Source organism: Rattus rattus, chromosome 14, assembly GCF_011064425.1.
Source record: "Rattus rattus isolate New Zealand chromosome 14, Rrattus_CSIRO_v1, whole genome shotgun sequence".
NCBI classification, from domain to species: domain Eukaryota; kingdom Metazoa; phylum Chordata; class Mammalia; order Rodentia; family Muridae; genus Rattus; species Rattus rattus.
In genome coordinates, this window is record NC_046167.1 from 4586230 (window position 1) to 4613696 (window position 27467).

The 27467-nt window shown below is 43.0% G+C and overlaps 1 protein-coding gene across 1 annotated transcript in view; it reads left to right on the top strand.

Moving 5' to 3' along the window:
- The window catches only part of C14H10orf67 (chromosome 14 C10orf67 homolog), a 137289-nt gene that overhangs the window by 82038 nt on the left and 27784 nt on the right, over positions 1-27467 (top strand). The window contains exons 9-14 of the mRNA XM_032885175.1: positions 12970-13041; positions 14020-14188; positions 14288-14367; positions 26756-26818; positions 27160-27239; positions 27314-27379. Of these exons, the coding sequence (XP_032741066.1) occupies positions 12970-13041; positions 14020-14188; positions 14288-14367; positions 26756-26818; positions 27160-27239; positions 27314-27379 (530 nt within the window). The remainder of the gene's footprint in view (positions 1-12969; positions 13042-14019; positions 14189-14287; positions 14368-26755; positions 26819-27159; positions 27240-27313; positions 27380-27467) is intronic.

Consider the following 27467-nt stretch of genomic DNA (forward strand, 5'->3'; position numbering starts at 1 on the left):
TTGCCACAACAATTGATGCCGTCTACCTCTAAAAAAGAAACATTCTGAAGGTTTCCACATCGAAGGTGGCCCTTCCTGTCCTCAGCCTTTCTGTGCATATGACTTGGTACCAATGCTATTTATACAGTGTACCCATTGTAATTTAATGCCAATTCTTGATTTGCTAAATAATTTTCAAAGTTAACTCCACTGATGTATAGTACTGCCATCACCATTGGGAAGTCCCACAGACTCCCAATTTTGCAAACAGTATTTTTAGATATATAATTAATATAAAGGGGCAAAAGACAAAGATCATAGCAGAGACCACGAAAGCTAAAAATAGAAAAATAACAGAAGTTAATGAACAAAGAGATGTGTCCCTGAGAGAAAGCCACACACCTGTTAAATCTCTACCACGACTATCAATTGTATAAAGAAATGGGCGAAACTCTAAAATGACAGATGAAACTCGATAGCAAGATAAGAAATGCAAGCTTCAAGAAAACAGGGCATCTGGGTCACATCATGTTCTCCCATGACTCGGGAGTCATCACACAAGAGAGGCAGAGAGAGCATAAGAAATAGAGACAGTCGATAACACAGAAATGGTTCCCCTGACTGGGGAACAGCAGGCCAGATGAATCACAGTGATTGAGACAGTATACACAACTCCCATTCGACCTGAAGTCAGACCAATCTTAACAACGAAAGGGTGTGTTTACACAAAGTCCTATCCCCAGGTGAGGAGCTAAGCTGCTAGGAGGGGAAGAATCACTTACCTTTAAGAATGTGGCCCCTGGTAAATGGTCCATGCTCCAGTGGAAGGCCACATCTAGGAAAATATGGGCAGCACAAACTGGACTTGATGGGTGGAGAAAAAGAAAGGACACCAGGTTGAGTGGGTAGGGAAGAGGAGGGAGACTATAATCAAAACACATTGTAGAAAATTCTTAAAGAACAACAACAAAAAACGCACACACACACAAAAAAAAAACAATTTTATGTTCCTGGATGTCTCAATGTTAAGAGATGAAGCAACTGGAAGACCAAGGCAGGAAGTTTTCTGTGAATTTGAGCCTACTCTGGTCTACACACAGGCCAACCCAAGGTTACATGGTGAAACACTGTTGGAAAAAACAAAGGAAAAGGAAAACCAACATCAACAACAGAATAAGCCAGCACCAACAAAACGGGAAGCAATTCCTTAGAAAAGAAACCTCGGGTTTAGATGTTTTCATGAGAAATTCCCATCAAACATTTGTAGGTTCTCACTATGTATTCTGGAAAAGAAAGTATTCTTTCCCAATGAGCTCATGGGATTGGTTTTCCCCATGGTGACAAACCTAGACAGAGACGGTAACAGATACCAGTGAATGGGTATCTGCTGCATATAAAAAGAATTGTGAGTTGTGGCTCAGTAAAGTTTATTAGTAGTGTGTAAGATAGTTCAAGTTTGACAAAACGGTTGTGATCGCTGTTCTTGTTCATCAATTTCACTACATCTCGAATTAACTAAAATTCAACTGTCTGTGTATACCTGAGAGGGATTCTTTTCTTAATTAAATCATTGGAAGTGGGAGGATTCACTTTTTTTTTTCATTTCTTTTTTTCGGAGCTGGGGACCGAACCCAGGGCCTTGTGTTTGCTAGGCAAGTGCTCTACCACTGAGCTAAATCCCCAACCCCAAGGATTCACTTTTAATATGGACATTTCGAGGTGGAATGATACACCTTTAATCTGGGCCACACCTTCTGGGGGCAGCCTATATAAAAAGCCATGGAAGGTGGAAGCTTGCTCTCTCTCTCTCTCTGCCTGCTCAATGTTGCTAGCAAGTCCATTTCTTCATTGCCATTAAAACCTTCTTCTTTAGGACTTTGGTGTATTCTAAAGACCAGCTAGACATCCAATCTAGTGAACATAACAACTGTGTTCTTGGACTTCCATTAGTAGACAGCCATTGGTGGACTAGCTAGACCTCAGCCTATAAGCCATTCCAATAAATCCTCTTCATACAGATATTACATATATAATACTGTGTGTAATATATATATTCTCCTACTCCAAGGTCTCCACTGGTTTTGCTCCATGAGAGAACACATGAAGCAGGTAAAAAGACAAACTAAAACACTTGAAAGAGAAGATGCCCTCAAACTATAGATCTACCCAAGGTGTAGTATCTAGACTACATAAAGACTTCTCAACACTCAACAACAAAACAATCCAATTAGAAAATAGTCAAAAGACACAAGCAGATGTTTCCTTGAAGAAAACATAAAAAGATTCCCAATCTCATTAACCAGGAAGAAGGGGTACACTAGAGCCACAAAATTTGTTTGTTTTTAAAAGAAAGGAAAGTAGTAATATCTACAGATGAGTCAGCAAGAAGAAAGGATCTCTAACGTAAGGGAAAGTTTGTCCATTTCTTAAAAACTAAACATCCCAATCCAGCAAATCAAACACCATGAATTTTCCATAGAGAAAATGAACACTTACATCCACGCACAAAAACATTCATCCATGCACACTTCAACAGTTGAGTGATTGAACCATGTGATTTCTATAACCACACTCAGTGCAACGTCATGATAAACAAACTTGCAACACAGGCAACAACTTGGATTAAGCTCAAGAGAACCCTGAGAGATGGAAAGGCTAGGCTACTAGGAGAACACACCTATCTTTTGCACTATTCCACTTTTTAAATAGCACTTTGAAAAGATATAATTTAGAACTTAGTCCTTGCCAGGGTTAGAGATGAGGGGAAAGGCTCAACTAGGGTAGGTGGGTAGGTTAGAGTGGCTAAAAAAAGGCAACTCAAGGTCATTGTGGTCATGGAATTCTTTTGTCCTTTGGCTAAAGTAGATAATATGCAAACCTGTGCATGGAATAAAATTTCACAGAACTAAATGCACATACAAACATCACACACACACACACACACACACACACACACACACACACGCACACGCACACGCACATGCACTCACAAACTCTGAGTAAAGTCTGGAGATTGTGGGTCACTAGGCTAGCGTGGATTCATGCCTGTTGACCTCCACTTGGTAGATAATTAGGAAGCAAATGGTCTAAGAAGCAGGAATCTCTAGCATCTGGCCTTGCTCAATTTGACAGTCAGACAAGAGACATGATGGCTACCTCCACTGTGTTTATTTAGTGACTATTTTGGAGTTTTGGTTTCCTTTAACAAACCCAGAACTATTTATAAGAATCTGGTTTTGTTTTTAGTCCAGGTGTGGGGTGCGGACTGCTTCAGAGTGCCCACAGCAGCTGACTGATTTGCCTCAGGTTCTAGCAGGGGCCCTGATAGATGGGTTGTTGATTGTTTGCTGATGGTCACAGTTCAGCAAGTAGTCATGCAAAAGAAGAAGAAAAGAAGGAATTAGCTATCTCGATGGCAAAACCAAACTTGCTCCAAGGAATTCTCCTGATCAGCACAAAGTCACCCCCTTTATCCCCAATCCCATTTCCCCCTAACTAGTGTTGAAAGTGTAGAAAAGGCGGAAAAGGATGGAAGAGAGAAGAACCCACAAAGCAGCCAAAGTCCAGCTAGAGTTCACATCCAATTCCTGGTGGACAGATTATTCTTTGTAAGGTGTTTCCACTAGGGAAATTGGGAAAATATCAGAAGACCTCCCACTTATTACAGTTGCATATGGCTCTCCAATTATCTCAAAATAAGGGTCCACTTTCATGCACTAAGTCGACTGTTGGTGAGAAAATTCTGCCAAACCAGGCAAACTTTGATAGTTGTTAACACAACCCACAAACTGTTTCCTGAGTAGCAACCTTTTCTAATATATAGTTCTAGATATTTTCTATCCAGTTGTACCCTTTCTGTTCATTAAAAAGATTTATTTCTAATTTTTAATTACTTGTAGGGATTGGGGTGTACTTAACTACAGGCGCCCCAAGGAGGGCAGAAGAGGGCATTGGAATTTGCTGGAGCTTCAGTTACAGGCAGTTGGGAGCCACCAATGTGGGTCCTAGGAACCAAAATTGTGTTTGAAGAATAAACCGTTTAAAGCCCAGTCTGTGGATTTCTGTTCTGTTTTGGCATATTTAAAAGCTTTACAGTTAGGGAGATAGTTCTTCTGTTTTCTAAACTCTGGTGGTTTAGCTTTTGCTGAATATTATTCACATTAAATATTTTGTTTATTCTGTGAGAATAGGGGTAAATTTTCATGGCTTTTTACAAGTAGTTATCCATGTAGTACAGTACCATTTGTAGAAAAAAAAATCTTTTATTTCATCTGTCAGTATGATGTTCAAAAGCAACCAAGCCTCATTCCTAGCAGTATGGAAGAATAGATTATTAATTCATCAATAAGTCCATGTTGTCTATGCTTTTCTTTTTTGGCCATTTTTTTTTATTAACTTGAGTATTTCTTATTTACATTTAGAGTGTTATTCCCTTTCCCAGTTTCCGGGCCAACATCCCCCTAACCCCTCCCCCTCCCCTTCTCTATGGGTGTTCCCCTCCCCATCCTCACCCTATTGCCACCCTCCCCCCAACAATCACATTCACTGGGGGTTCAGTCTTAGCAGGACCCAGGGCTTCCCCTTCCACTGGTGCTCTTACTAGGATATTCATTGCTACCTATGAGGTCAGAGTCCAGGGTCAGTCCATGTATAGTCTTTAGGTAGTGGCTTAGTCCCTGGAAGCTGTGGTTGCTTGGCATTGTTGTTCATATGGGGTCTCGAGCCCCTTCAAGCTCTTCCAGTTCTTTCTCTGATTCCTTCAACGGGGGTCCCGTTCTCAGTTCAGTGGTTTGCTGCTGGCATTCGCCTCTATATTTGCTGTATTCTGGCTGTGTCTCTCAGGAGAGATCTACATCCGGCTCCTGTCGGCCTGCACTTCTTTGATTCATCCATCTTGTCTAATTGGGTGGCTGTATATGTATGGGCCACATGTGGGGCAGGCTCTGAATGGGTGTTCCTTCTGTCTCTGTTTTAATCTTTGCCTCTCTATTCCCTGCCAAGGGTATTCTTGTTCCCCTTTTAAAGAAGGAGTGAAGAATTCACATTTTGATCATCCGTCTTGAGTTTCATGTGTTGTATGCATCTAGGTAATTCAAGCATTTGGGCTAATTGCCACTTATCAATGAGTGCATACCATGTGTGTTTTATGTGATTGGGTTACCTCACTCAGGATGATATTTTCCAGTTCCATCCATTTGCCTATGAATTTCATAAAGGCATTGTTTTTTGATAGTTGACTAATATTCCATTGTGTAGATGTACCACATTTTCTGTATCCATTCCTCTGTTGAAGGGCATATGGGTTCTTTCCAGCTTCTGGCTATTATAAATAAGGCTGCTATGAACATAGTGGAGCACGTATTGTTTTTATATGTTGGGGCATATTTTGGGTATATGCCCAAGAGAGGTATAGCTGGGTCCTCAGGCAGTTCAATGTCCAATTTTCTGAGGAACCTCCAGACTGATTTCCAGAATGGTTGTACCAGTCTGCATTCCCACCAACAATGGAGGAGTGTTCCTCTTTCTCCACATCCTCGCCAGCATTGGCTGTCACCTGAGTTTTTGATCTTAGCCATTCTGACTGGTGTGAGGTGAAATCTCAGGGTTGTTTTGATTTGCATTTCCCTTATGACTAAAGATGTTGAACATTTCTTTAGGTGTTTCTCAGCCATTCGGCATTCCTCAGTTGTGAATTCTTTGTTTAGCTCTGAACCCCATTTTTAATAGGGTTATTTGTCTCCCTGCAGTCTAACTTCTTGACTTCTTTGTATATTTTGGATATAAGCCCTCTATCTGTTGTAGGATTGGTAAACATCTTTTCCCAATCTGTTGGTTGCCGTTTTGTCCTAACCACAGTGTCCTTTGCCTTACAGAAGCTTTGCAGTTTTATGAGATCCCATTTGTCCATTCTTGATCTAGAGCATAAGCCATTGGTGTTTTGTTCAGGAAATTTTTTCCAGTGCCCATGTGTTCAAGATGCTGACCTAGTTTTTCTTCTATTAGTTTGAGTGTATCTGGTTTGATGTGGAGGTCCTTGATCCACTTGGACCTAAGCTTTGTACAGGGTGATAAGCATGGATTGATCTGCATTCTTGTACATGTTGACCTCCAGTTGAACCAGCACCATTTGCTGAAAATGCTATCTTTTTTCCATTGGATGGTTTTGGCTCCTTTGTCAAAAATCAAGTGCCCATGGGTGTGTGGGTTCATTTCTGGGTCTTCAATTCTGTTCCATTGGTCTATCTGTCTGTCTCTGTACCAATACCATGCAGTTTTTATCACTATTGCTCTGTAATACTGCTTGAGTTCAGGGATAGTGATTCCCCCTGAAGTCCTTTTATTGTTGAGGATAGTTTTCGCTATCCTGGGTTTTTTGTTATTCCAGATGAATTTGCAAATTGTTCTGTCTAACTCTCTGAAGAATTGGATTGGTATTTTGATGGGGATTGCATTGAATCTGTAGATCACTTTTGGTAAAACGGCCATTTTTACTATATTAATCCTGCCAATCCATGAGCATGGGAGATCTTTCCATCTTCTGAGGTCTTCTTCAATTTCTTTCTTCAGTGTCTTGAAGTTCTTATTGTACAGATCTTTTACTCGCTTGGTTAAAGTCACACCGAGGTACTTTATATTATTTGGGTCTATTATGAAGGGTGTTGTTTCCCTAATTTCTTTCTCAACTTGTTTCTCTTTTGTGTAGAGGAAGGCTACTGATTTATTTGAGTTAATTTTATACCCAGCCACTTTGCTGAAGTTGTTTATCAGCTTTAGTAGTTCTCTGGTGGAACTTTTGGGATCACTTAAATATACTATCATATCATCTGCAAATAGTGATATTTTGACTTCTTCTTTTCCAATCTGTATCCCTTGATCTCCTTTTGTTGTCTGATTGCTCTGGCTAGAACTTCAAGAACTATATTGAATAAGTAGGGGAGAGTGGGCAGCCTTGTCTAGTCCCTGATTTTAGTGGGATTGCTTCAAGTTTCTCTCCATTTAGTTTAATGTTAGCTACTGGTTTTTGCTGTATATGGCTTTTTTTACTATGTTTAGGTATGGGCCTTGAATTCCTATTCTTTCCAGGACTTTTATCATGAAGGGGTGTTGAATTTTGTCAAATGCTTTCTCAGCATCTAATGAAATGATCATGTGGTTTTGTTCTTTTAGTTTGTTTATATAATGGATCACGTTGATGGTTTTCCGTATATTAAACCATCCCTGCATGCCTGGGATGAAGCCTACTTGATCATGGTCGATGATTGTTTTGATGGGCTCTTGGATTCGGTTTGCCACAATTTTATTGAGTATTTTTGCGTCGATATTCATAAGGGAAATTGGTCTGAAGTTCTCTTTCTTTGTTGTGTCTTTTGTGGTTTAGGTATAAGGTAAAATGTTTAGTGGTATAGGAAGCGCAAGGCCCTGGGTTCGGGTCCCCAACTCGTAAATGTGGCTTTATAGAAGGAACTTCGGTAGTGCTCCATCTGTTTCAATTTTGTGGAATAGTTTGGATAGTATTGGTATGAGGTCTTCTATGAAGGTCTGATAGAATTCTGCACTAAACCCGTCTGGACCTGGGCTCTTTTTGGTTGGGAGACCTTTAATGACTGCTTCTATTTCCTTAGGAGTTATGGGGTTCTTTAACTGGTTTATCCGTTCCTGATTTAACTTCGGTACCTGGTATCTGTCTAGGAAATTGTCCATTTCCTGCAGGTTTTCAAGTTTTGTTGAATATAGGCTTTTATAGTAAGATCTGATGATTTTTTGAATTTCCTCTGATTCTGTAGTTATGTCTCCTTTTCATTTCTGATTTTGTTAATTTGGACACACTCTCTGTGTCCTCTCGTTAGTCTGGCTAAGGGTTTATCTATCTTGTTGATTTTCTCAAAGAACCAACTTTTGGTTCTGTTGATTTTTTCTATGGTCCTTTTTGTTTCTACTTGGTTGATTTCAGCTCTGAGTTTGATTATTTCCTGCCTTCTACTCCTCCTGGGTGTATTTGCTTCTTTTTGTTCTAGAGCTTTTAGGTGTGCTGTCAAGCTGGTGACATATGCTCTCTCCTATTTCTTTCTGCAGGCACTCAGAGCTATGAGTTTTCCTCTTAGGACAGCTTTCATTATGTCCCATTAGTTTGGGTATGTTGTGCCTTCATTTTCATTAAATTCTAAGAAGTCTTTAATTTCTTTCTTTATTTCTTCCTTGACCAGGTTATCGTTGAGTAGAGCATTGTTCAACTTCCACGTATATGTGGGCGTTCTTCCCTTATTGTTATTGAAGACCAGTTTTAGGCCGTGGTGGTCTGATAGCACGCATGGGATTATTTCTATCTTTCTGTACCTGTTGAGGCCCGTTTTTTGACCAATTATAGGGTCAATTTTGGAGAAAGTACCATGAGGAGCTGAGAAGAATGTATATCCTTTTGCTTTAGGATAGAATGTTCTATAAATATCTGTTAAGTCCATTTGGTTCATGACTTCTCTTAGTCTGTCTATGTCTCTGTTTAATTTCTGTTTCCATGATCTGTCCATTGATGAGAGTGGGGTGTTGAAATCTCCTACTATTATTGTATGAGGTGCAATGTGTGTTTTGAGCTTTAGTAAGGTTTCTTTTACGTATGTAGGTGCCCTTGTATTTGGGGCATAGATATTTAGGATTGAGAGTTCATCTTGGTGGATTTTTCCTTTGATGAATATGAAGTGTCCTTCCTTATCTTTTTTGATGACTTTTAGTTGAAAATTGATTTTATTTGGTATTAGAATGGCTACTCCAGCTTGCTTCTTCTGACCATTTGCTTGGAAAGTTGTTTTCCAGCCTTTCACTCTGAGGTAGTGTCTGTCTTTGTCTCTGAGGTGTGTTTCCTGTAGGCAGCAGAATGCAGGGTCCTCATTGCGTATCCAGTTTGTTAATCTATGTCTTTTTATTGGGGAGTTGAGACCACTGATGTTGAGAGATATTACGGAATAGTGATTATTGCTTCCTGTTACATTCATATTTGGATGTGAGGTTATGTTTGTGTGCTTTTCTTCTCTTTGTTTTGTTGCCAAGACGATTAATTTCTTGCTTTTTCTAGGGTGTAGCTTGCCTCCTTATGTTGGGCTTTATCATTTATTATCCTTTGTAGTGCTGGATTTGTAGAAAGATATTGTGTAAATTTGGTTTTGTCATGGAATATCTTGGTTTCTCCATCTATCTTAATTGAGAGTTTTGCAGGATACAGTAACCTGGGCTGGCATTTGTGTTCTCTTAGGGTCTGTATGACATCTGTCCAGGATCTTGTGGCTTTCACAGTCTCTGGCAAAAAGTCTGGTGTGATTCTGACAGATCTGCCTTTATATGTTACTTGACCTTTTCCCCTTACTGCTTTTAATATTCTTTTTTTATTTTGTGCATTTGGTGTTTTGACTATTATGTGACTGGAGGAGTTTCTTTTCTGGTCCAATCTATTTGGAGTTCTGTAGGCTTCTTGTATGCTTATGGGTATCTCTTTCTTTAGGTTAGGGAAGTTTTCTTCTATGATTTTGTTGAAGATATTTACTGGTCCTTTGAGCTGGGAGTCTTCACTCTCTTCTCTACCTATTATCCTTAGGTTTGATCTTCTCATTGAGTCCTGGATTTCCTGTATGTTTTGGACCAGTAGCTTTTTCTGCTTTACATTATCTTTGACAGTTGAGTCGATGATTTCTATGGAATCTTCTGCTCCTGAGATTCTCTCTTCCATCTCTTGTATTCTGTTGGTGAAGCTTGTATCTACAGCTCCTTGTCTCTTCTTTTGTTTTTCTATATCCAGGGTTGTTTCCATGTGTTCTTTCTTGATTGCTTCTATTTCCATTTTTAATTCCTTCAACTGTTTGATTGTGTTTTCCTGGAATTCTTTCAGGGATTTTTGTGATTCCTCTCTGTAGGCTTCTACTTGTTTATTTATGTTTTCCTGTGTTTCTCTAAGGGAGTTCTTCATGTCTTTCTTGAAGTCCTCCAGCATCATGATCAAATATGATTTTGAATCTAGATCTTGCTTTTCTGGTGTGTTTGGATATTCCATGTTTGCTTTGGTGGGAGAATTGGGCTCCGATGATGCCATGTAGTCTTGGTTTCTGTTGCTTGGGTTCCTGCACTTGCCTCTCGCCATCAGATTATCTCTAGTGTTACTTTGTTCTGCTATTTCTGACAGTGACTAGACTGTCCTATAAGCCTGTGTGTCAGGAGTGCTGTAGACCTGTTTTCCTTTTTCTTTCAGCCAGTTATGGGAACAGAGTGTTCTGCTTTCGGGCATGTAGTTTTTCCTATCTATAGGTCTTCAGCTGTTCCTGTGGGCCTGTGCCCTGAGTTCACCAGGCAGGTCGCTTGGAGCAGGAAGGTTGGTATTACCTGCGGTCCTGACTCAAGTTTGCTCTTGGGGTGTTGCTTATGAGCTCTCCGCCCGGGCAGCAACCAGGAGGACCTGCACCACCCTTTCTGGGAGCTTCCGTGCACCAGGGTTCCAGATGCAGTTTGGTGTTTTCCTCTGGAATCAGTAATGTGGGCAGAGTGTAGTCTCTTCTGGTTTCCCAGGCGTGTCTGCCTCTCTGAAGGTTTAGCTCTCCCTCCCACGGGATTTGGGTGCAGAGAACTGTTTATCTGGTCGGTCCCTTCAGGTTCCCACGGTGTCTCAGACGCAGGGGACCTGCTGCTCCTGTGCCCTTATCTACAGGAACCCAGAGGCTGTATACAGTTTCCTCTTGGGCCAGGGATGTGGGCAGGGGTGGGCAGTATTGGTGGTCTCTTCTGCTCTGCAGTCTCAGGAGTGCCCACCTGTCCAGGCAGTGAACTCTCTTTCTCCTACGGGGTTTGAAAGCAGTGAGCTGATGAGGGCAGGGATCCTCGAGGTTGGGAATCCCACTAAATACCGGAAATGTCCGGTCCTAGAGGAATTTTGCCTCTGTGTGTCCTGAGGCCACCAGTCAGGTCTCTTGGAGCAGAAAAGTTGGTCTTACCTGTGGTCCCGAGGCTCAAGTTTGCTTGTGGGGTGTTGCTTATGAGCTCTCTGTGGGGGCAGCAACCAGGAGGACCTGCACCGCCCTTTCCGGGAGCTTCCGTGCACCAGGGTTCCAGATGGCATTTGGTGTTTTCCTCTGGAATCAGTAATGTGTGCAGAGTGTAGTCTCTTCTGGTTTCCCAGGTGTGTCTGCCTCTCTGAAGGTTTAGCTCTCCCTCCCTGTCTATGCTTTCTGATGGCAAGCATTTGCCAAATTTAGGAGCTTTCTTTTATCACTAGTTTCCTGAGAACTATTTTCTTTATCATGAATAGCAGTCAATTATTTTTTTAAAAAAAAACGCAGTCAGCTGGGAAGTGTAGCAGGGCGAGGGAGTTGGCTATTTGAATGCTAAGGAACTTTTGAATTACTATGAAAACTGGATTGAACTTGACAATGGCTATACTGAAGATTATGGAGGAAAAATGTTGAATTATTATAATAGGGTTTAACTATAATATTAGGTTTAACTTTAAACCCACTGTTACTAAATATAGGGCTTCCTGGGCACTAGTAACTCTCCTCTCAGGTAACAAGATGTTATAAGACACGTTTCTATTCAGTTCTGATCAATGCTTAAACTGAGACCGCTTCAGATGCTGTTCAGATGAATGGCTACATGTATTTCCTATCACCTTTCAATTTCAAATAAGTTTATCCATGATTGGAATCATTAGCATAACTTATAAATTTATATTAAACAAGTCTAAGTGGTATCGAAGCATGCATTAATAGAATATTTTGATAGGCTCCCAGGACCCAACAGGGATGAGATTAGCTGAAATGCCCTACAAAAAGGAGGAAGAACCTGTAGAGACCATATCCAGAGGTTAGGCAAGACCCCTGTTTATGGGATGGGACCACCCACTCATCTCCAAATTCTTAACCCAGAAGGGCTTCTGTCTAAAGGAAATACAGGGACAAAGTGTGGAGCAGAGACAGAAGAAAAGGCCATCCAGAGACTGCCCACCTGGGGATCCATCCCATATACAGACACCAAACCCAGACACTATTGCAGATGCCAAGAAGTACATGCTGACAGAAGCCTGTCTCCTGAGAGGCTCTGCCAGAGCCTGATAAATACAGAATTGGAGGCTCACAGCCAAGACTGAACTGAGCACGGGCACCCCAGTAGAGGAGTTAAAGGACTGAAGGAGCTGAAAGGGTTTGCAACCCCAGAGGAAGAACAACAATACCCACCAACCAGACCCTCCAGAGCTTACAGGGACTAAACCAACAACCAAAGAATATACATGGAGGGACCCTTGGCTCTACACATATGTAGCAGAGGATGGCATTGTCTGGCATCAGAGAAGTCCTTGGTCGTGTGAAGGCTCAATTTCCCCCAGTGTAGGGGAATGCCAGGGTGGTGAGGTAGGAGTAGGTGGGTGGGAGGAGGAGCACCCTCACAGAAGCACAGGGAGGAGGGATGGGATAGGAGAGTTCCAGAGGGGAAACCAGGAAAAGGGATAACATTTGAAATGTAAATACATAAGTATCCAATAAGAAATAAAGGCCATTATTTATCTGCAAAATCAATTTTAACTTAGCCTCCTGCATATTATTAAGCTTACTCCCCCAACTATAAGAAAAAATTTTGATAGAATTATTTTTATGGCTGGAAATCAGTATTAACTTGTAAAGCAAAATTTCATTCTTCATATTGTTGGGAATTAGCTGTTATCTTATATTTTTTTAAATTATAATGAGAATTATAAGAATATAATAAGGTATCAAAATACACACAATAAGCAAACAAAATGTATCTATATTATCTATTGTGTGAAAGAGGGTAAATAGATGTGAACAACTGAAGTAATCACACATGTATTTCTGTTCACTTACGTTAAGGGAATTTTTTCTAGGTACAAGTTTGTTTTCTAATTATATTTAGCACATTAATATGTTTCAGATGTTTTGTAACGATTTCTTCCTTTTAATCTTTGCAAATCATAAATTATAATATGGCTCCTGGTTTTTACAGATCAACAGACAGAAAGAGGACATTGAAATTAAAAAGAAGTATGCCAGTATAGCCACCCGTATTGGCGGCAAGGTTGTATGGAATCTATCTATCTATCTATCTATCTATCTATCTATCTATCTATCTATCTATCCATCATCTATCTATCATCTATCTATCATCATCTGTGTCTCATGTACCAATCATCTATCTATCTATCATCTATCTATCTATCATCTATCTATCATCATCATTTGTCTCTCGTGTACCAATCATGTCTATCATCTGCCTATCATCCATCTATCTCTATTGCTATTGTTATCTGTCTGGGTTCAAAAGCATGCCATTGTTTTCTCGTATATGAGTTTAAATGAAAGTGCTTGAAATCAAGTGTGGGTAATACTCTTCAGAAGAGCCGAATTCCTAGCACATAGCCACCGACACCCCCGCTCCAGAGGATGCAATATCTTCTCCTGAACTCTGAGGACAGCAGCATCCATGTACACACACACACACACACACACACACACACACACACACACACACACCATCCCTCCCCCACACACACAGAGAAAGAAAAGAAAATGGAATAAGTCTTTAAAAAAGAAAACAAAAGGATTGTTAGGTGGGAGATAGAAGCTGAGGGAAGTAGGGAGGGGAGGAAGAAAATGGACAGTAGAATCAGCAAGCCATTTTTTCAGACAGGCTGCTGTAAACCCTAGGACATGACTTCCTGCCTCGCACTTCCCCCTTTCTCCTTCCCCCTCCTTCCCACCTTTATACAAACTTCAGACTGCCACCTCACCCGTTTTACAAAAACAGTCCGTACAGCTGCTGCCAAGGAATGTATCTGTTTCAAGGTTTTTTTCCTAGAATAATGGGATAGAGGGGCATCCGATTCCAGTTACCACTCAAGGCAGCCAAAGGCGAGCCGTGCCACTAGGAACGAGGGCAGATGAGCGTCAGCTGAGAGTAAACTGCCCACTCCGGGGTTCCTGCTCAGGGGAGGGACAGGTAAGGGATGCAACTCTAAAGGTAAAATGAGAATAATTGTTAACTCTCTTTGGGCAGAGAGGAACATTTGCCAAGGGAAGAGAGTCTTCTGTCTACCTAACGCGTCAAGCCAGAGAGGGCTCACAGTTTGTGCGGCCCCCTGGAACTTCCTTCAGTGTGTCTCCAAAGACGAAAAAGAAGGCATCGAAGAAATCTCCTGTGGTTACATTCGCTCCTTCTGCCACCATTATCCCTGATACAATGGAGACGCCGACGCCGACGACGACACCGACGCCGACGACACCGACGCCCACGACGACGCCAACGCCGACGACGACGCCGACACCACCGACGACAACGACGGTCATGGCTCCTAGCTCTTCTGATATTTTTACCAGTCTCCTTGCAAAGCCTTCAGACAAGCGTGTAAGAACCATGCGCCTTACCACTATCCACTGCACTTCACGTACTTCCTATGTAGTGGGTTGTTGTTCTGTTGGTTGAGCCTTGCAGCCCCCACTTCTGCCCAGCAGCCTCCCGGACTCATTGTCTAACCCACCCAACGCTCACTTAAGAGTAGGCGCTCTACAAGCTAACTCCCAGGGTGTTCTTGGTAAATCCCTTAGCTTTCTCAAAGTGAGAGAGTTACCCACAGTGGACTACCTGGTATAGGTTAGTTTATACGCCTTAGTAGATCTCTGCTGAATTAGCAAAATCTGAGAACCTACATTCCTAAGTGCATGCTTGCTAGGGAGAATTGCACTAACTCTGTGCTGATGTCTCTCTGAAGGAAATGGAAGGATCTGGTCCTCTCGCTCCCACAAGAGTCTACACTTCTCGGCTAGATTAGATATCACTATTGGGGACATAGATGCATAGGTTATAAGCGGTGGCTCCCTTAGCCATGTTAAGAATCAGTTCTCTGAAGTTCTGCTGCTTGGTGGCGTGTGAGAGTTCGGGCAGTACCATTCCCTGGGCTTAGATTCTAAACTGCATGCAATGGAGAAAGCTAGCTAAGAACAAATATTAATCTCCCCCCACCACCACCGTTTTCTGACTGTGTATACAGTATGACCAGATGATACAACTCCTTGCTGCTTTGATTTCCTCAAGACGGGTAGTACCCTGGAACTAAGTAAGAGTCAAAATAAACCCTTTATCCCCTAATTTTCTTTTGTAAGGGTATTGAACAAAAGCGACAAGTAGCAATGCTGTAGCTTATAATTGGGCAGTGTGTTCCCCAAGACTACTTTCCCATGATCCTGGGGAGGACTTTCTGTGTGCTTAGCTGTGGGGATAATGAGGGGTATAGGTGCACATGGTTTGTGGGCACCATGAATTTTGTATCTAGACAAGATTTTAGAGCTAACTGGTGACTCACCGGGGCCAATGTATAGCCCTTCTCATAGAGTGTCCACTTAGATGCTTAGAGCTTCTGTTCTGCAAGATCTCATAGCATTATCTACCTATCTATAGGGTATGGAAAGACAGAGCACCTTGCTTCACAAAGGGGAAAGAAAAAGAATCTAGGCCATTTAACTAGACAGGTAGATCACTCAGAGAGAGAGAGAGAGAAGAGAGAGAGAGAGAGAGAGAGAGAGAGAGAGAGAGAGAGAGAGGGATCCAGCATATTACTCTATCAGGAAAAGTCAGTCTACTTCGGACTTCTCCATCAAGAAGTGAGAGAAATCATTCCCAGCTGGTATAGTGATATTTGCTTATGTGGTCCTAGCCCTCAGGAGGCAAAAACAGAGGCAGAGGCAGAGGCAGAGAGGCAGAGAGGCAGAGGCAGAGGCAGAGAGGCAGAGGAGGAGGCAGAGGCAGAGAGGCAGAGGAGAAAGCAGAGGCAGAGGCAGAGAGGCAGAGGCAGAGAGAGCAGAGGCAGAGGCAGAGGGAGAGGCAGAGGCAGAGGAGGCAGGGGCAGGGGCACAGGGGGAGGGGGCAGGGGGGTTGGGGCAGGGGCAGGAGGAGGCAGGAGGGTTAGGAGGCAGAGGAGGCAGGGAGGCAGGGAGGCAGGAGGCAGGGAGGCAGGGGGGCAGGGGGCAGGAGGCAGGGGGGCAGGGGCAGGAGGGGCAGGGGAGGGGGCAGGGGGGGAGGCAGGAGGCAGGAGGCAGGAGGAGGCAGGAGGCAGGAGGCAGGAGGCAGGATCATTATGATGCAAAGACCAGACTGAAATACAAGAGTGGGTCTGGGGCCAGCCAGTGCTACACTGCAAGCCCTGTCTCAAAAAAAAAAAACAGAAGAAAACCAAGATACAAAAAAGAAGGGAGAAGAGAAAGGAAAAAAGGAAGGGAGGAAAGGAAGAAGGAAGGAAGGAAGGAAGGAAGGAAGGAAGGAAGGAAGGAAGGAAGGAAGGAAGGAAAAACATTTCCATTGTGAAAGTTGAAATGCAGAGTCAGGAGGAACGCTGGATACGCCTCTGAGGAAGACACTTTGCTGTGACTGACCAGTGACTTAGTTCTAGAAGTGACTGTTTTTCATAATTCTCATATTGAGAAATGTTTTTTCTTAAAGTTCCCACCAAACAAAAACTGATCAGAGGGATGGGGAGATGGCCTAGTGGGTCAGAGTGCAGTACAAGCCGGCATGCATGAGGGTCTGGGTTGGAGTTCCCACCCCTCATTTAAAATGCCAAGGATGGCTGCTTAGGCCTTACCTTGTACTATTCCCCGTGAGACAGGCCAGCCAGTCAGCCTCGCCAGAGACGTATCTTGCTCAGTAAGAGACCCTGTTTCAAGATAATGAGGCACAGTAGAATAAGACACCCGGGACCCACCTCTGGCCTCTGACTGTTTTGACAGGTGCTTACATGTCGTCTGTCTGTCTGTCTGTCTCTGCCTTGCCTCCCCTCACCCTCCTCTCTCTCTCTTTGCCTCTGTCTCTGTCTCTCTCTCCCTCTCCCTCCCCCCCTCGCTCACACACACACACACACACACACACACACACACACACCACATCAGAGACAAAAACTATAACACTGGTCTGAGTGTTCAGAACAACCTGCAGAAGGAACAAGAAGAGCAACCAGCCACCCTGGGGACCAGAGCAGAAAAGCAAGAGGTCCTCGCCCAAGAACCCTGGTTATACCCCCTAGCTTTTCAAAACCAAAAAGATTTTTCTGCGTGTCTGGAGGTGTAGCTCAGTGTTACGGTACTCACCAACCATGTCTCTATAGGTTCTGTTTCCCACACTCAGAAAAGATGAGTTTTTCCCTGTGAAGGCTGACATCATGGACACACACAGAGTACAGACCTAAGAGAGATTGCTCTGTTTGACAATGAAGAAAGGCAGTGTCAGGGTTCGAGGGACAGGCTCAGATCCCCACTATGCCTCCCTGTCTGTATCTGGCGAAGTTGTTACCTGGCAAGGAGAGATGAGCCCACGGTCTTACAAGGTCACTGACTTGTAATACTTCCTTTGTGAATGTCCATTCTTGAAGAGTAAGTTTGAAAACCATCATTGAATGGACTCTGGAGGCTGTTCATAGAAAGCTTGAGCACTTAGTTACTTTATTCATGGCTGTGTGTGTCCAGACCTTAGAAGGATTCAAGGGGCCCTGGTTTAAGCCTTAAGCTTAGTGAGTTGATGCTGGGCATCTTGTTCCCAGTGAATGCTTCAGTGGACAATGACGTAGGTACCTGTCAAGGAGGCCTGGGCTCTAACATGCTGAATGCTGGCTATATAGGGCAAGAGAGTAACACCAACAGCCAGGCTCAGCAGCTGAGCTCCCAGCTGAGGTCCCAGCAGCAGGGGGCAGATACAGTAGCAGCCTTCCCTGTCACCTTCATGACCCCAAGGCTGGAACTGAATCCTAGAAATCTGGCTCAGAAGCTCCCATGTCCAGAGCTTCAGAGAACATTCTATCCATTGCTGAGACTCTCACTGTTTAACAGTAGGTAGTAATTGGACAAGAGGAGGGCACGGGGACCTAAGCTGGTCCTTACATCTTAATTGATTCCATTTTCAAATGTATTTTCTGGTCCATGACAGTTGCTGTCACCTATGTTAGTGGTTCTAGTCCCAAGGTCACTTTCCAGTGTGACGATTCCTTTTACAATGCATATTAACTTCGGTCAGTGCCACACAGCTTAGGACCACCTTTAAATATTTAACTTGGGTGGGGTGGGGGTTTCTAGACCTCTCGGAATGACCTTTTAACGGCTTTGTGATACCCATCACAGGGAAACGACACCGGAAAGCTCATTGCCTGAGCTATTACATCAGCCGTTTCACTTCCTAATTAATCATACTTATTTTTGAAATCTGTGTCATTTGGTGGGAACAGAGCACATGCTGCCTTGGGGGAGATAAACAGTGATAAAGGCAGTGTTTAGCCAGTCTGAAAAGCACGCACACGCATCGCCTTCAGATTTTCAGCTCATAAATGATTTCACAACATAAAATTCCTATTTGTACAGGGTACTTATGTAAAGTTTACTTTCTGATAGCTGTAAAAAACCAGTTCAAATACTCGGGTTTCATGTATCAAGGTTAAATAGGATTCTTGGGTTTCCCTCCCCCTCAGCCAACCCCAAGTAATTAGTTAATTAAGGTCACGCCCAGCGAATACTTCTCTGGAGGACTTGACAGCCTCCTTTGGGGTAGCCTGGTCTACGATGACAAGCCATATGGCATACGTTTAGGTGTGCTCAGGGCCCTTCTGTGTGGGAAATGGGACAAGGGACAAGGCCAATCTTGTTCCCATTCTCACCATACAAAGCAATTCATGCAGGCCAAAAAGCAAAGGAACAAAAACTATATAATATTTAACACTTCATAATGACTACTAAAATATTTCTGTAACAGTTTGCAGACATAACCATAGTCATTCTGCAAGCTAGTGATTGTAAGATGATTGTGTGATACCAAATTATTATCTCCACCATTCAACCCTTTCGTTTGGCTAAATGACACATAAGGCTGAAAATAAACCGTGCACGGGAAGAAAGCAACGTATCCGATAAATCAGATTTTAGTTCTACAGAGTACAGAGGGACGCCAGGAACTTTGATGGTTGTTGACTGTGGGATGCCTGGTAACTCAGTCATACAGAGAAGTTCCTGGATGTGACATGTGTGGTCTTTGGAGGCTGTCAGAAGGTATTTACTGTGTTTGGATGATGTTAATACAAAAGAATTCCACTTATACTGGCATGAACTCATGTACACATGTGCTGTATGTGTGTGCTGTATTTGTTTATGCGTGTGTGTGTGTGTGCATGTAAATGTGCTGTGTGCATGTGTGCATGCCTGTAGGGGTTGTGTGTGTGTGTATGTGTGTGTCTGTGTATGTGTGTATATGTGTGTATGTCTCTGTGTGTGTCTGTGTGGTGTGTGTATGTGTGTGTGCGTGTGTGGTGTGATGTGTGTGTGTGTGTGCTGCATACCCCAGGCTAACTGGCTTATGAGCTTCCAGAAGATTCTCTTGGCTTAACATCCCTCTTGTTTTTGCAACAAGTGCTGAGGTCCCAGATGTGTGCCTCCACCTCTGGTTCTGGGGATTGAATTCAGACTGTCAGGAGACACTTTTTCCCAATGAGCCATGTCCCTGGCCTTAGAGTTGCATCTTCATTTCTATAAGATTAATAATCTCTTTACCCTGTGGAAACAATTGCAGATCAATCACACACTACAATGCTTGCTTTGCTTTAAAATCAAATTCCCCTAAAAAATTCATCTTTAGTTTCTGCACTCAGAGACCCAACCTGAGAATCTGGGCAATGTCCCATTTAAAATTAAACTGAGTTTAGAGGCTTGGGACAAGGTTACTGAAGACAAACAGGAAATCTGAGAGTCTGAAGTCAGCCTGGACCACATAGTCTGTCTCATAAACTAATTAACCAGTTAATTAATTAAATAAAATTCTACCTAAAGGTAGTTTCCATCTTCCATAAAATTTTATGTTGGGACTCAAACACGTATTTCCAATATACTTGGGACTAAAACTTGTTAGAGAAATTAGCATTTAGTATTTCCTGAACAAGCGAAAATGATTCAAAAATCGCTCAAAGGGCTTTATGCTGTTCAAGCGCTTTTGCTTACCGGTGAGAATTAGTTCTTTCCTTCTACCCTGTGGATCCCATGGACTGGCATGGTCGGCCACACTCAGTGCCGTGTGCTCGCGCCTGCAGAACCATCGCGACTACCCAGGCTTTCTACCTTTATCTCACTTGTTTTGTTCTCCATTTGCTTCCGTTGTTCTGTGTCCTCTAAGACTGACATGGAGTGCACTGTAGCTCAGCTTTGCTGTAGCATAGCCTCCCTCTATGTGCAGTGTAGTTCAGTGGTAGAACACTTGCCTAGGACTTCAAGGCCCTGGGTTCCATGCCCAGCACCGCCAATCTCCCAGATTCCTTTTATATTTGCTTTGCAGCGGAGAGATTCTGCTCACTTGAGTGTTTGTTATCCAATCCTCAGGCCACCTCTTAAATTCTAGATACGTATTTTTTCTTATACAGTCTCCTAAATTCATGACTTGATATCTGTTATGGATAAAACCCACCATTAACAAAATTTCTGGGTGCAAGGACGAGTCTCTCCAGCCACCTGAGCTGCTCTGAAACCCTGTATGTTGTGCCCACAAAGACTAAACTCTTCCGCGTGCAGCTAACTCCTCTTCCTTCGCCTTCCATGGCTACCCCTGGTGTACTGGTGCCGGTCAGAGGTAGTCGTTTGCTAGCAAGATAACGATAGTGTTCATATAAAGGTCACTTGACCATTTAGTAAGCATTTAGACCAAAAAAAAGTAATTTCTTTGTTAGTGCCTTAATTTCCTTTTCTTTCCTGCCGCCGTGGTAAAATGCCCTGACAAGAGCAGTTTGGGGTGAGAAGGGTGTCCTGACTCTTAGCGCCTAGGCGTTGTCCTTCCTGGCAGTGGAATATGAACGTCAGGAGTTTGTGGCAGCCAGTGACTTTCCATACACTGTCAGGAAGCAGAGAAGGGTGAACACGGTGCGTGGCTTAGCTAGCCTCCTCTTTATGCAGTCTAACACCCAAAGGTAAGCAATGGTGGTACTCACTTTCAGGAAAGGGCCCCCTCTCTCTATAGCCCTAACCAGGATGGCCCCTCACAGACCTGCCCAGAAGCTACGTCATCCCTCACAAGCATGCGCAGACGCTCGCTTTCTTACGGAGTCTCTGTCTCATCGAGCGAATGATTGAGATTACCTATCCCAGTTAAAAGATGATTTTGACCGTGATGCATTTGAGGGTGGCGAGAGAGAAATGCCTTTCACTAGGCTCAGAAAGAGTAGCCAAAGCCTTATACCAACAGGAATTAGGAGAGAAAGAACTTTTGACAAGACGGAAAAGAAAACAGGTGTATGTGGCTATTACAAGGAATGTGACGTTTCTTCTATTCCAAACCTTGGCTATCGACTCCAAATTTAAGAAGTTGTTTCATATAAGTTTTAAGAAATTTTTAAAAGCATAAGTTCTAATATCAGTGAAAATTATTTGTGGCCGGTACCCACAGAAGTCAAAGAGAACTTTGGATTCCCCGAAACTGGAGTTACAGATGGCTGTGAGCCACCGTGTCGATGCTGCAAATGGAACTTGGGTTCACAACAAGCACAGCCCATGCTTTTAACTGCTGAGCCATCTCTCTGGCCCCTAAAATGAAATGTTCTCAGTTTTGAAATTTTAGTTATAATAATATAAAAAGTCAAAAGAGAGACATCCTTGTGGAAATGATTCATAATCATCTTTTGATTGTGCAAATACAGTCATTCGATGTATGTTCTCCCTCTCGGGAAGCTAAGTACCGCCCATCGGTTTTCATTTCCATCTCTGCTTGGCAGTCCAGTGTTTGCACCTGTCAATGCAGTGGCCACAGAAAGACCAGCACGTGTATTCCGGAGAAAGAGGAATGTCAGCAGCTGGCAAAACAGAGTGGCAGCGCCAGGATTCAGTAGAATGTGCTGTAGCAAGGTGGAAAATTTGACTTGGGACAAGGAACAAATATTGTAGTCAACGGGAGGTGCTTTGCTTGCTTTTTTGTTTTGTTTTTGATGAAAAGAAATGGTATCTCCATTGTCACGATTACACTATCTTTTGGGAAGACTGAATAATTATTTACATCAGAGGAGATAGGCCCGTAGCGCAGTCTTATCTCTAGTTCCACAGTTGATCATCCTTTGGGAAAACCAGGACCTTAAAAATTGGTACTGAATTTCACCACAAATCCAAACACGGAATGTTAAAATGAATCTTTAATCCCTGGCATGAATTGGGATACTGTAAAATAAGACACCAATACCTTTCAATATGGCATTTTTTTTTCCGTTTTGTTTTCCTAATTATCTGAGATAGACGTTTTAAAACTGGGGTTAAATTTCTTTAGCATTGTGGTGAAAACCTTGAGTTGCTTGGAGATTTTGTCCAGTGACCTCAGTGGTCTACAGCTCTGAGTTCACTCTGTACCACATGGCTTTGCAGAGAGACCGCTCCAGGGGACTGTTTTTGTTGGGGACAAATGGATGGAGTGGTCCTTAAATGTGTCTGTCTCCTGTCACTTGGATGATCTTTTTTGTTTTTGTTTTTTTTCCATTTTTTTCAATTCCTCCCCCAGCATTTCCAATGGTTACAAAAGATCTGTGTTAAAAGTCAAGAGATAAAAAGCTGCCCTCAGGCATGGTGAACCTATAATTTTGATTAATTGCTATTTTTGTCTGTTTGTTTTGTGAGGCAGAGTCTGTACATATCTCAGGCTGGCCTCTAACTCACCACCAAGGACCTTGCATTCCTAACCCTTCACCTCCATATCCTGAGTGCTGGCACCACTGCTTCTGCTGGTCAGGGTTTGGAACAGGTGTTTCCATGTTCTTGGCTTCTTATTCAAAGAATTGATTAAAAAAAAAGTCTACATAGATCTTAAAGTAACAAGAAAGCTTCATTCACATCAAAGCAGGACTAGAGACCAGAAAGAAATACACTGCCAATATCGACAGCAAGGCCACTCAAATGAGGGTTTCAACATCCTCGGTCACTGCTTAGGGATTCCTTCTATTGGATTTAAAAGAAGTTTGCTTGTTAAAAAGCACAGTTTAGATACTTCTCTGATTTGGCTGACAGATTAAGTTATACAAATGTTTGCTCTACCATGCATGCCTGTTTCTAAAAAGTATGTAATTTTAATCATATGACGCTCGGTCATGCCTAAGCATAAGCTGGGAGACAGAGGGTTCTCCCTAAAAGGCCACTTTGATGCTACAATTTGCTCTACTGCACGCTCACCCAAGCACGAGCTTAAGACAGAGAGGCTCCCACTCTGTCACTGGACACAAAGAAAGTGCCAGTGAGCAGAATCTGTTTTAAGGAAAGGAGAAACTTAGGGCATTGTTCAGAGGTGGTGGATGTACACCTCCCCACAGACTGGGGTCCTCAGTCAACAGGTGGCTGGGTGCATTATTCAGAGAAAGAGATTCGCCCATAGCACAGGCAGATGAAATCTCAGGACGCCAAGTGCATTGTTAGAAGAGGGCTATGCACATAGCCCAAACCAAGGTGAGTCCCAAGTTAGCAAACTATTCACTATACTGGCCCTCCTCACCGCCGTACCACACCTCTCTTATGTGTGCTGGGGATCGAATTCTGAGCCTTCCATGTACTGAATCAGCACTCTACCAATTGAGCTGTGTTCTTAGTCCTGAGTTAAATCTGCTGCTGAATCTCACCTCACTCTGCTTACTGCGCCAATGTTCATTTTGTTTAATCAATGTGGTTTTCATACTTCTTGTCACTATCAATCAAGAAAACAACACAATGGAGGAACATTTGTTTTGCCCGTGGCTTCAGGTATTTTTGTCCATCATGTCAGAGAGGGTGGACTAGAGCAAAACCACTCACATCATGACTGACTAGATACAGAATGAGAATGCCCACACTCACTGGCCTCCTCATTTTCACCCTTGATTCCGTGGCTCCCCCTGCACCCAGTCTATAGAACAGTGCCACATATGTACAGACTGGCTTTCAGAGTTGGAAATGCTCTTTTGCTATACCCAGAACTGTGCTTCACCAACGCCATGTGCAGGACTGGAGAGATTGTTCATCGTGTGGTACTGTGCCGTTCACGCACAAGAACCTGAGTTTGGATCCTTGGCACCACTGGGCATGGCAGTGTGCACCTGTTAATTACAACATTGGGATGTGGGGACAGGAGAATCCTTGGAGCTTAATGGCCAGCCAATCCGGCCAATCAGTGAGTTGCAGGTTCAGTGAGAGTCCTTTTAATTTATGAGGTGAAAGCGATAGAGGAAGAATCTCTCCCCTCCTTCCTCCCCTTCCCCCTCCCTCCCAGAGCCCCCACCAAACAAACAAAGTATTGATCTCATAAGAACTTCTAAATCTGGCAAAGATGAGAATCAGGACCAACCCACAACATGGGTAAAGGACTTTCTGCCAAGCCTGACCTCCTGAGTTTGGGACTCACATGGCGGAAACAGAGAACCAACCCCTGTGGCCCATGGTTCACCCACAGAGAATTATGCTAAATAAAATAGTGAAAATTGACCATCAAGATTCAGAGCTAAATGCAATCTGATGCTGTGATTTCTCTGAGCACTCCCCCTGTACCACCTACACACATTACACCTCTGTGTACGTGAGTTTGAGCAAGCTGACATTAGGTAAGTGACTGAGCTTGTGTCATCCAGATGCTACTCCAAATCGAGCACTTACCAGTCTGCGTATTGGTCATTAACTGCCCATCAAACACTGGTACCTCCCACTTTGCAGGTTTGCTCCATCTTTTCAGCTCTTCCTTTTGTTTATCTGAGGGAGCTCGTTCTCTTTAGAATGCAGAACTGCTCAGCTCTCTCTAATCCTTACACCAAGACCTGGCTTCAGACCTTCCTTACCACAGTCAACTCTACCACGAAAGGCAATGGATCTTGAAGCTATGAGGAAATCACAGAGCATCACTTGAAAATGCACTGGTAGTGTTGATTAGAAACTTTTCTACTGCTACGTAGAAATATAAGATTTATTAACCAAGATTTGTATCTGTGCATGCGTGCATGTGTACATGTGTGTGTATGTGTGCATGTGAGTGTGTGTGTGTGCATGTGCATGTGTGTGAGTGTGTACATGTGTGTGTGTGCATGTGCATGTGTGCATGTGTGTGTAGGTGTGCATGTGACTGTGTGTGCATGTGAGTGTGTGTGTGCATGTGAGTGTGTGTGCATGTGCATGTGTGTGCATGTGCATGTGTGTGCATGTGAGTGTGTGGAGGTGTGCATGTGAGTGTGTGTGTGTGTGTGTGTGTGTGTTTCTGGAGAAAGAACTAAAATCTCATGTGAACTAGCTAAATATTCTGCCACTGAGCTATGCTTTCAGCCCAGCCAAGAGTTTCACACACAATATACACTTGTTTATTGGTGAATTCAGATGGGTGTGAGCATATTCCCATAAGGATTCATTGAGCTGTCACCCCTCTGGAACCATGTGACTGACACTTTTTCTCTCCTCCTCCTCCTCCTCATTCCCCTACCTCCCTTCCTCCTCCTCCCTCCTCCTCCTTTTTCACACAGGGTTTCAGGGGTTGGTCTGGTGCTGCTTGTATTCAAACACTAAACTCCATACCCCAAGATCTGGTTGCTCCAAGAGCAGATCCTCATGTAGAGCGGCCTTTGTGTTATGTAACCCTTGTGCTCCCTGATTTAAAAGTATTGGCTAAAGATCATGGGCAGCAGCCAATTACTGGGGGGAACAGAGAGAGGTGGTATCAGGCAGGGACCATGAGGAAGAAGGACTAAGTCATCATGGGGTAGATGGACCCTGAGCCCTAGCCATGAGAGCTAACTTGTTGGAGCCCTGGTGAAACATGGTGAGTGATAATCTCCGGGTTACTGACAGGTAAGTAAACAAAACAGCTTAGAGGGTGGAGATCTGCCTGGCTCTACTGCTTTTAAGCTTACAATCTAAAGATTTTTGTGTCTTTTATTTGGGAACTATATGATCTAAATGGTAAAAAATTTTACCCCAATGTGGGGTATCTCGATATCCCCAATGGTAAGTTCAGGAGATCCACCTGTCTCCTCTTCCCCACCTCTAGAATTAGAAGCTGAAGCTGCCAAGCCTGAATTTTTAACATGGATTCTGGGCATGGTGGTGTTAGCAAGGCAAGCACTCACCAACTATCCCCCAAGCTTCGATACACAATACATTTTCTCACTTCCAAATAACCTGCCGTCCTTCTAACAGGAAAGTATAGCAATAGAAACTTACTATAATTTTCAAGTGCTTGGGTTTTATTGTTGTTGTTTGTTTGTTTGTTTCTGTTTTTTAAAAGCTTCTGGCTTCAATGGTAAATAGCTCCCTGCCTCACTTTTTAAGACATGTAAAGGTACATTGGGCTAGAAAGACTGCTCAAGTGGTTAAGAGCACCCATTGCTCTTTCAGAGGACTTGGCTTCAATTCCCGGCATCCACATGGTGACTAGCAACTGTGTATAGCTCCAGTTCCAGGAAATCTGATGCCTTCTGATTTCTGTGGGACCCAGGCACAAGGTGGTGTGCATATAAGTAAAACACTTGTGCACAGAAAGGAAGCCTTTTAAAAGGCTTTAGTTATATAATGGTAAAATTGAACACGTAGCATCGTGGTTTCCCATCTGTGCGTGTGTCCTGTGCACACTGGGTTTTAGGGATTAAGTGAGACAGTGAGGACCTCTGGGCTACAGATGGCAAATTTTGAGTCTCTGTTTCCTTTTTTAAAAAAAAAAAAAAAAAAGATAAAACAGAAAGAAAGACCATCTTAAGGCATTAATCTTCAACCTGACATTTTGTCTTCACCATGGCTCTTTCTCTCCACAGGTTGCATTTCTAGTACCTAATATGGTGCCTGAAGATTTATTTATGAGATATCAGATGATTAAGGTATGAAAATGACTAATCCTAGTTCACCATCTAGGATCTCAATTCTTAACCTCATGATCGCTTATAGATTCCAGCCAGCCTTAAGAAATAACAAAGTAATCATTTACAGGAAATAGGAGTGTTCGTTTTTCTTGAAGTCTTCTAACTTCCACAGACTTTCAAGGGTATCTCATTGTTCTCTGAAGAGAATCTCAACATTTTTCTCAGGGTTTGTTTACTGTTTAGCAGAAATAGCCTTTTCTCCTTGAGGAGGGAGGAGTGAGTCTATTCATGCCCTTAACCTTGTGCTGTGGTTTTGTTTGCTTTTGTTTCTTGTTTCTTGTTTTGTTTTTTATTAAAAGGAAGAAGAAAAAAAAATTCTGGAGAGTCAAATAAGTCTTTTAAAATCTGCATTGGAAGAGGAGGAGAAGAAAATAGAAAGGTATCAGCCTTAATGACTCAGGGCTGTCCATTTGCAGCAGAGGCACCAATTAACCACCTAAAAATGTATTCCAGGTTTAAAAAGGATACTGATCACTCCAGCAAAAACTGGGAGAAGAAATTCCTCATCCTCAGGAACAGGTACTGTGTGGGGATATATAAAAATTGGACTTGTAGAAATACAGCCACTCATTCATCCTTTGAGACAGTGAGGACTCCTCTGTTTTTC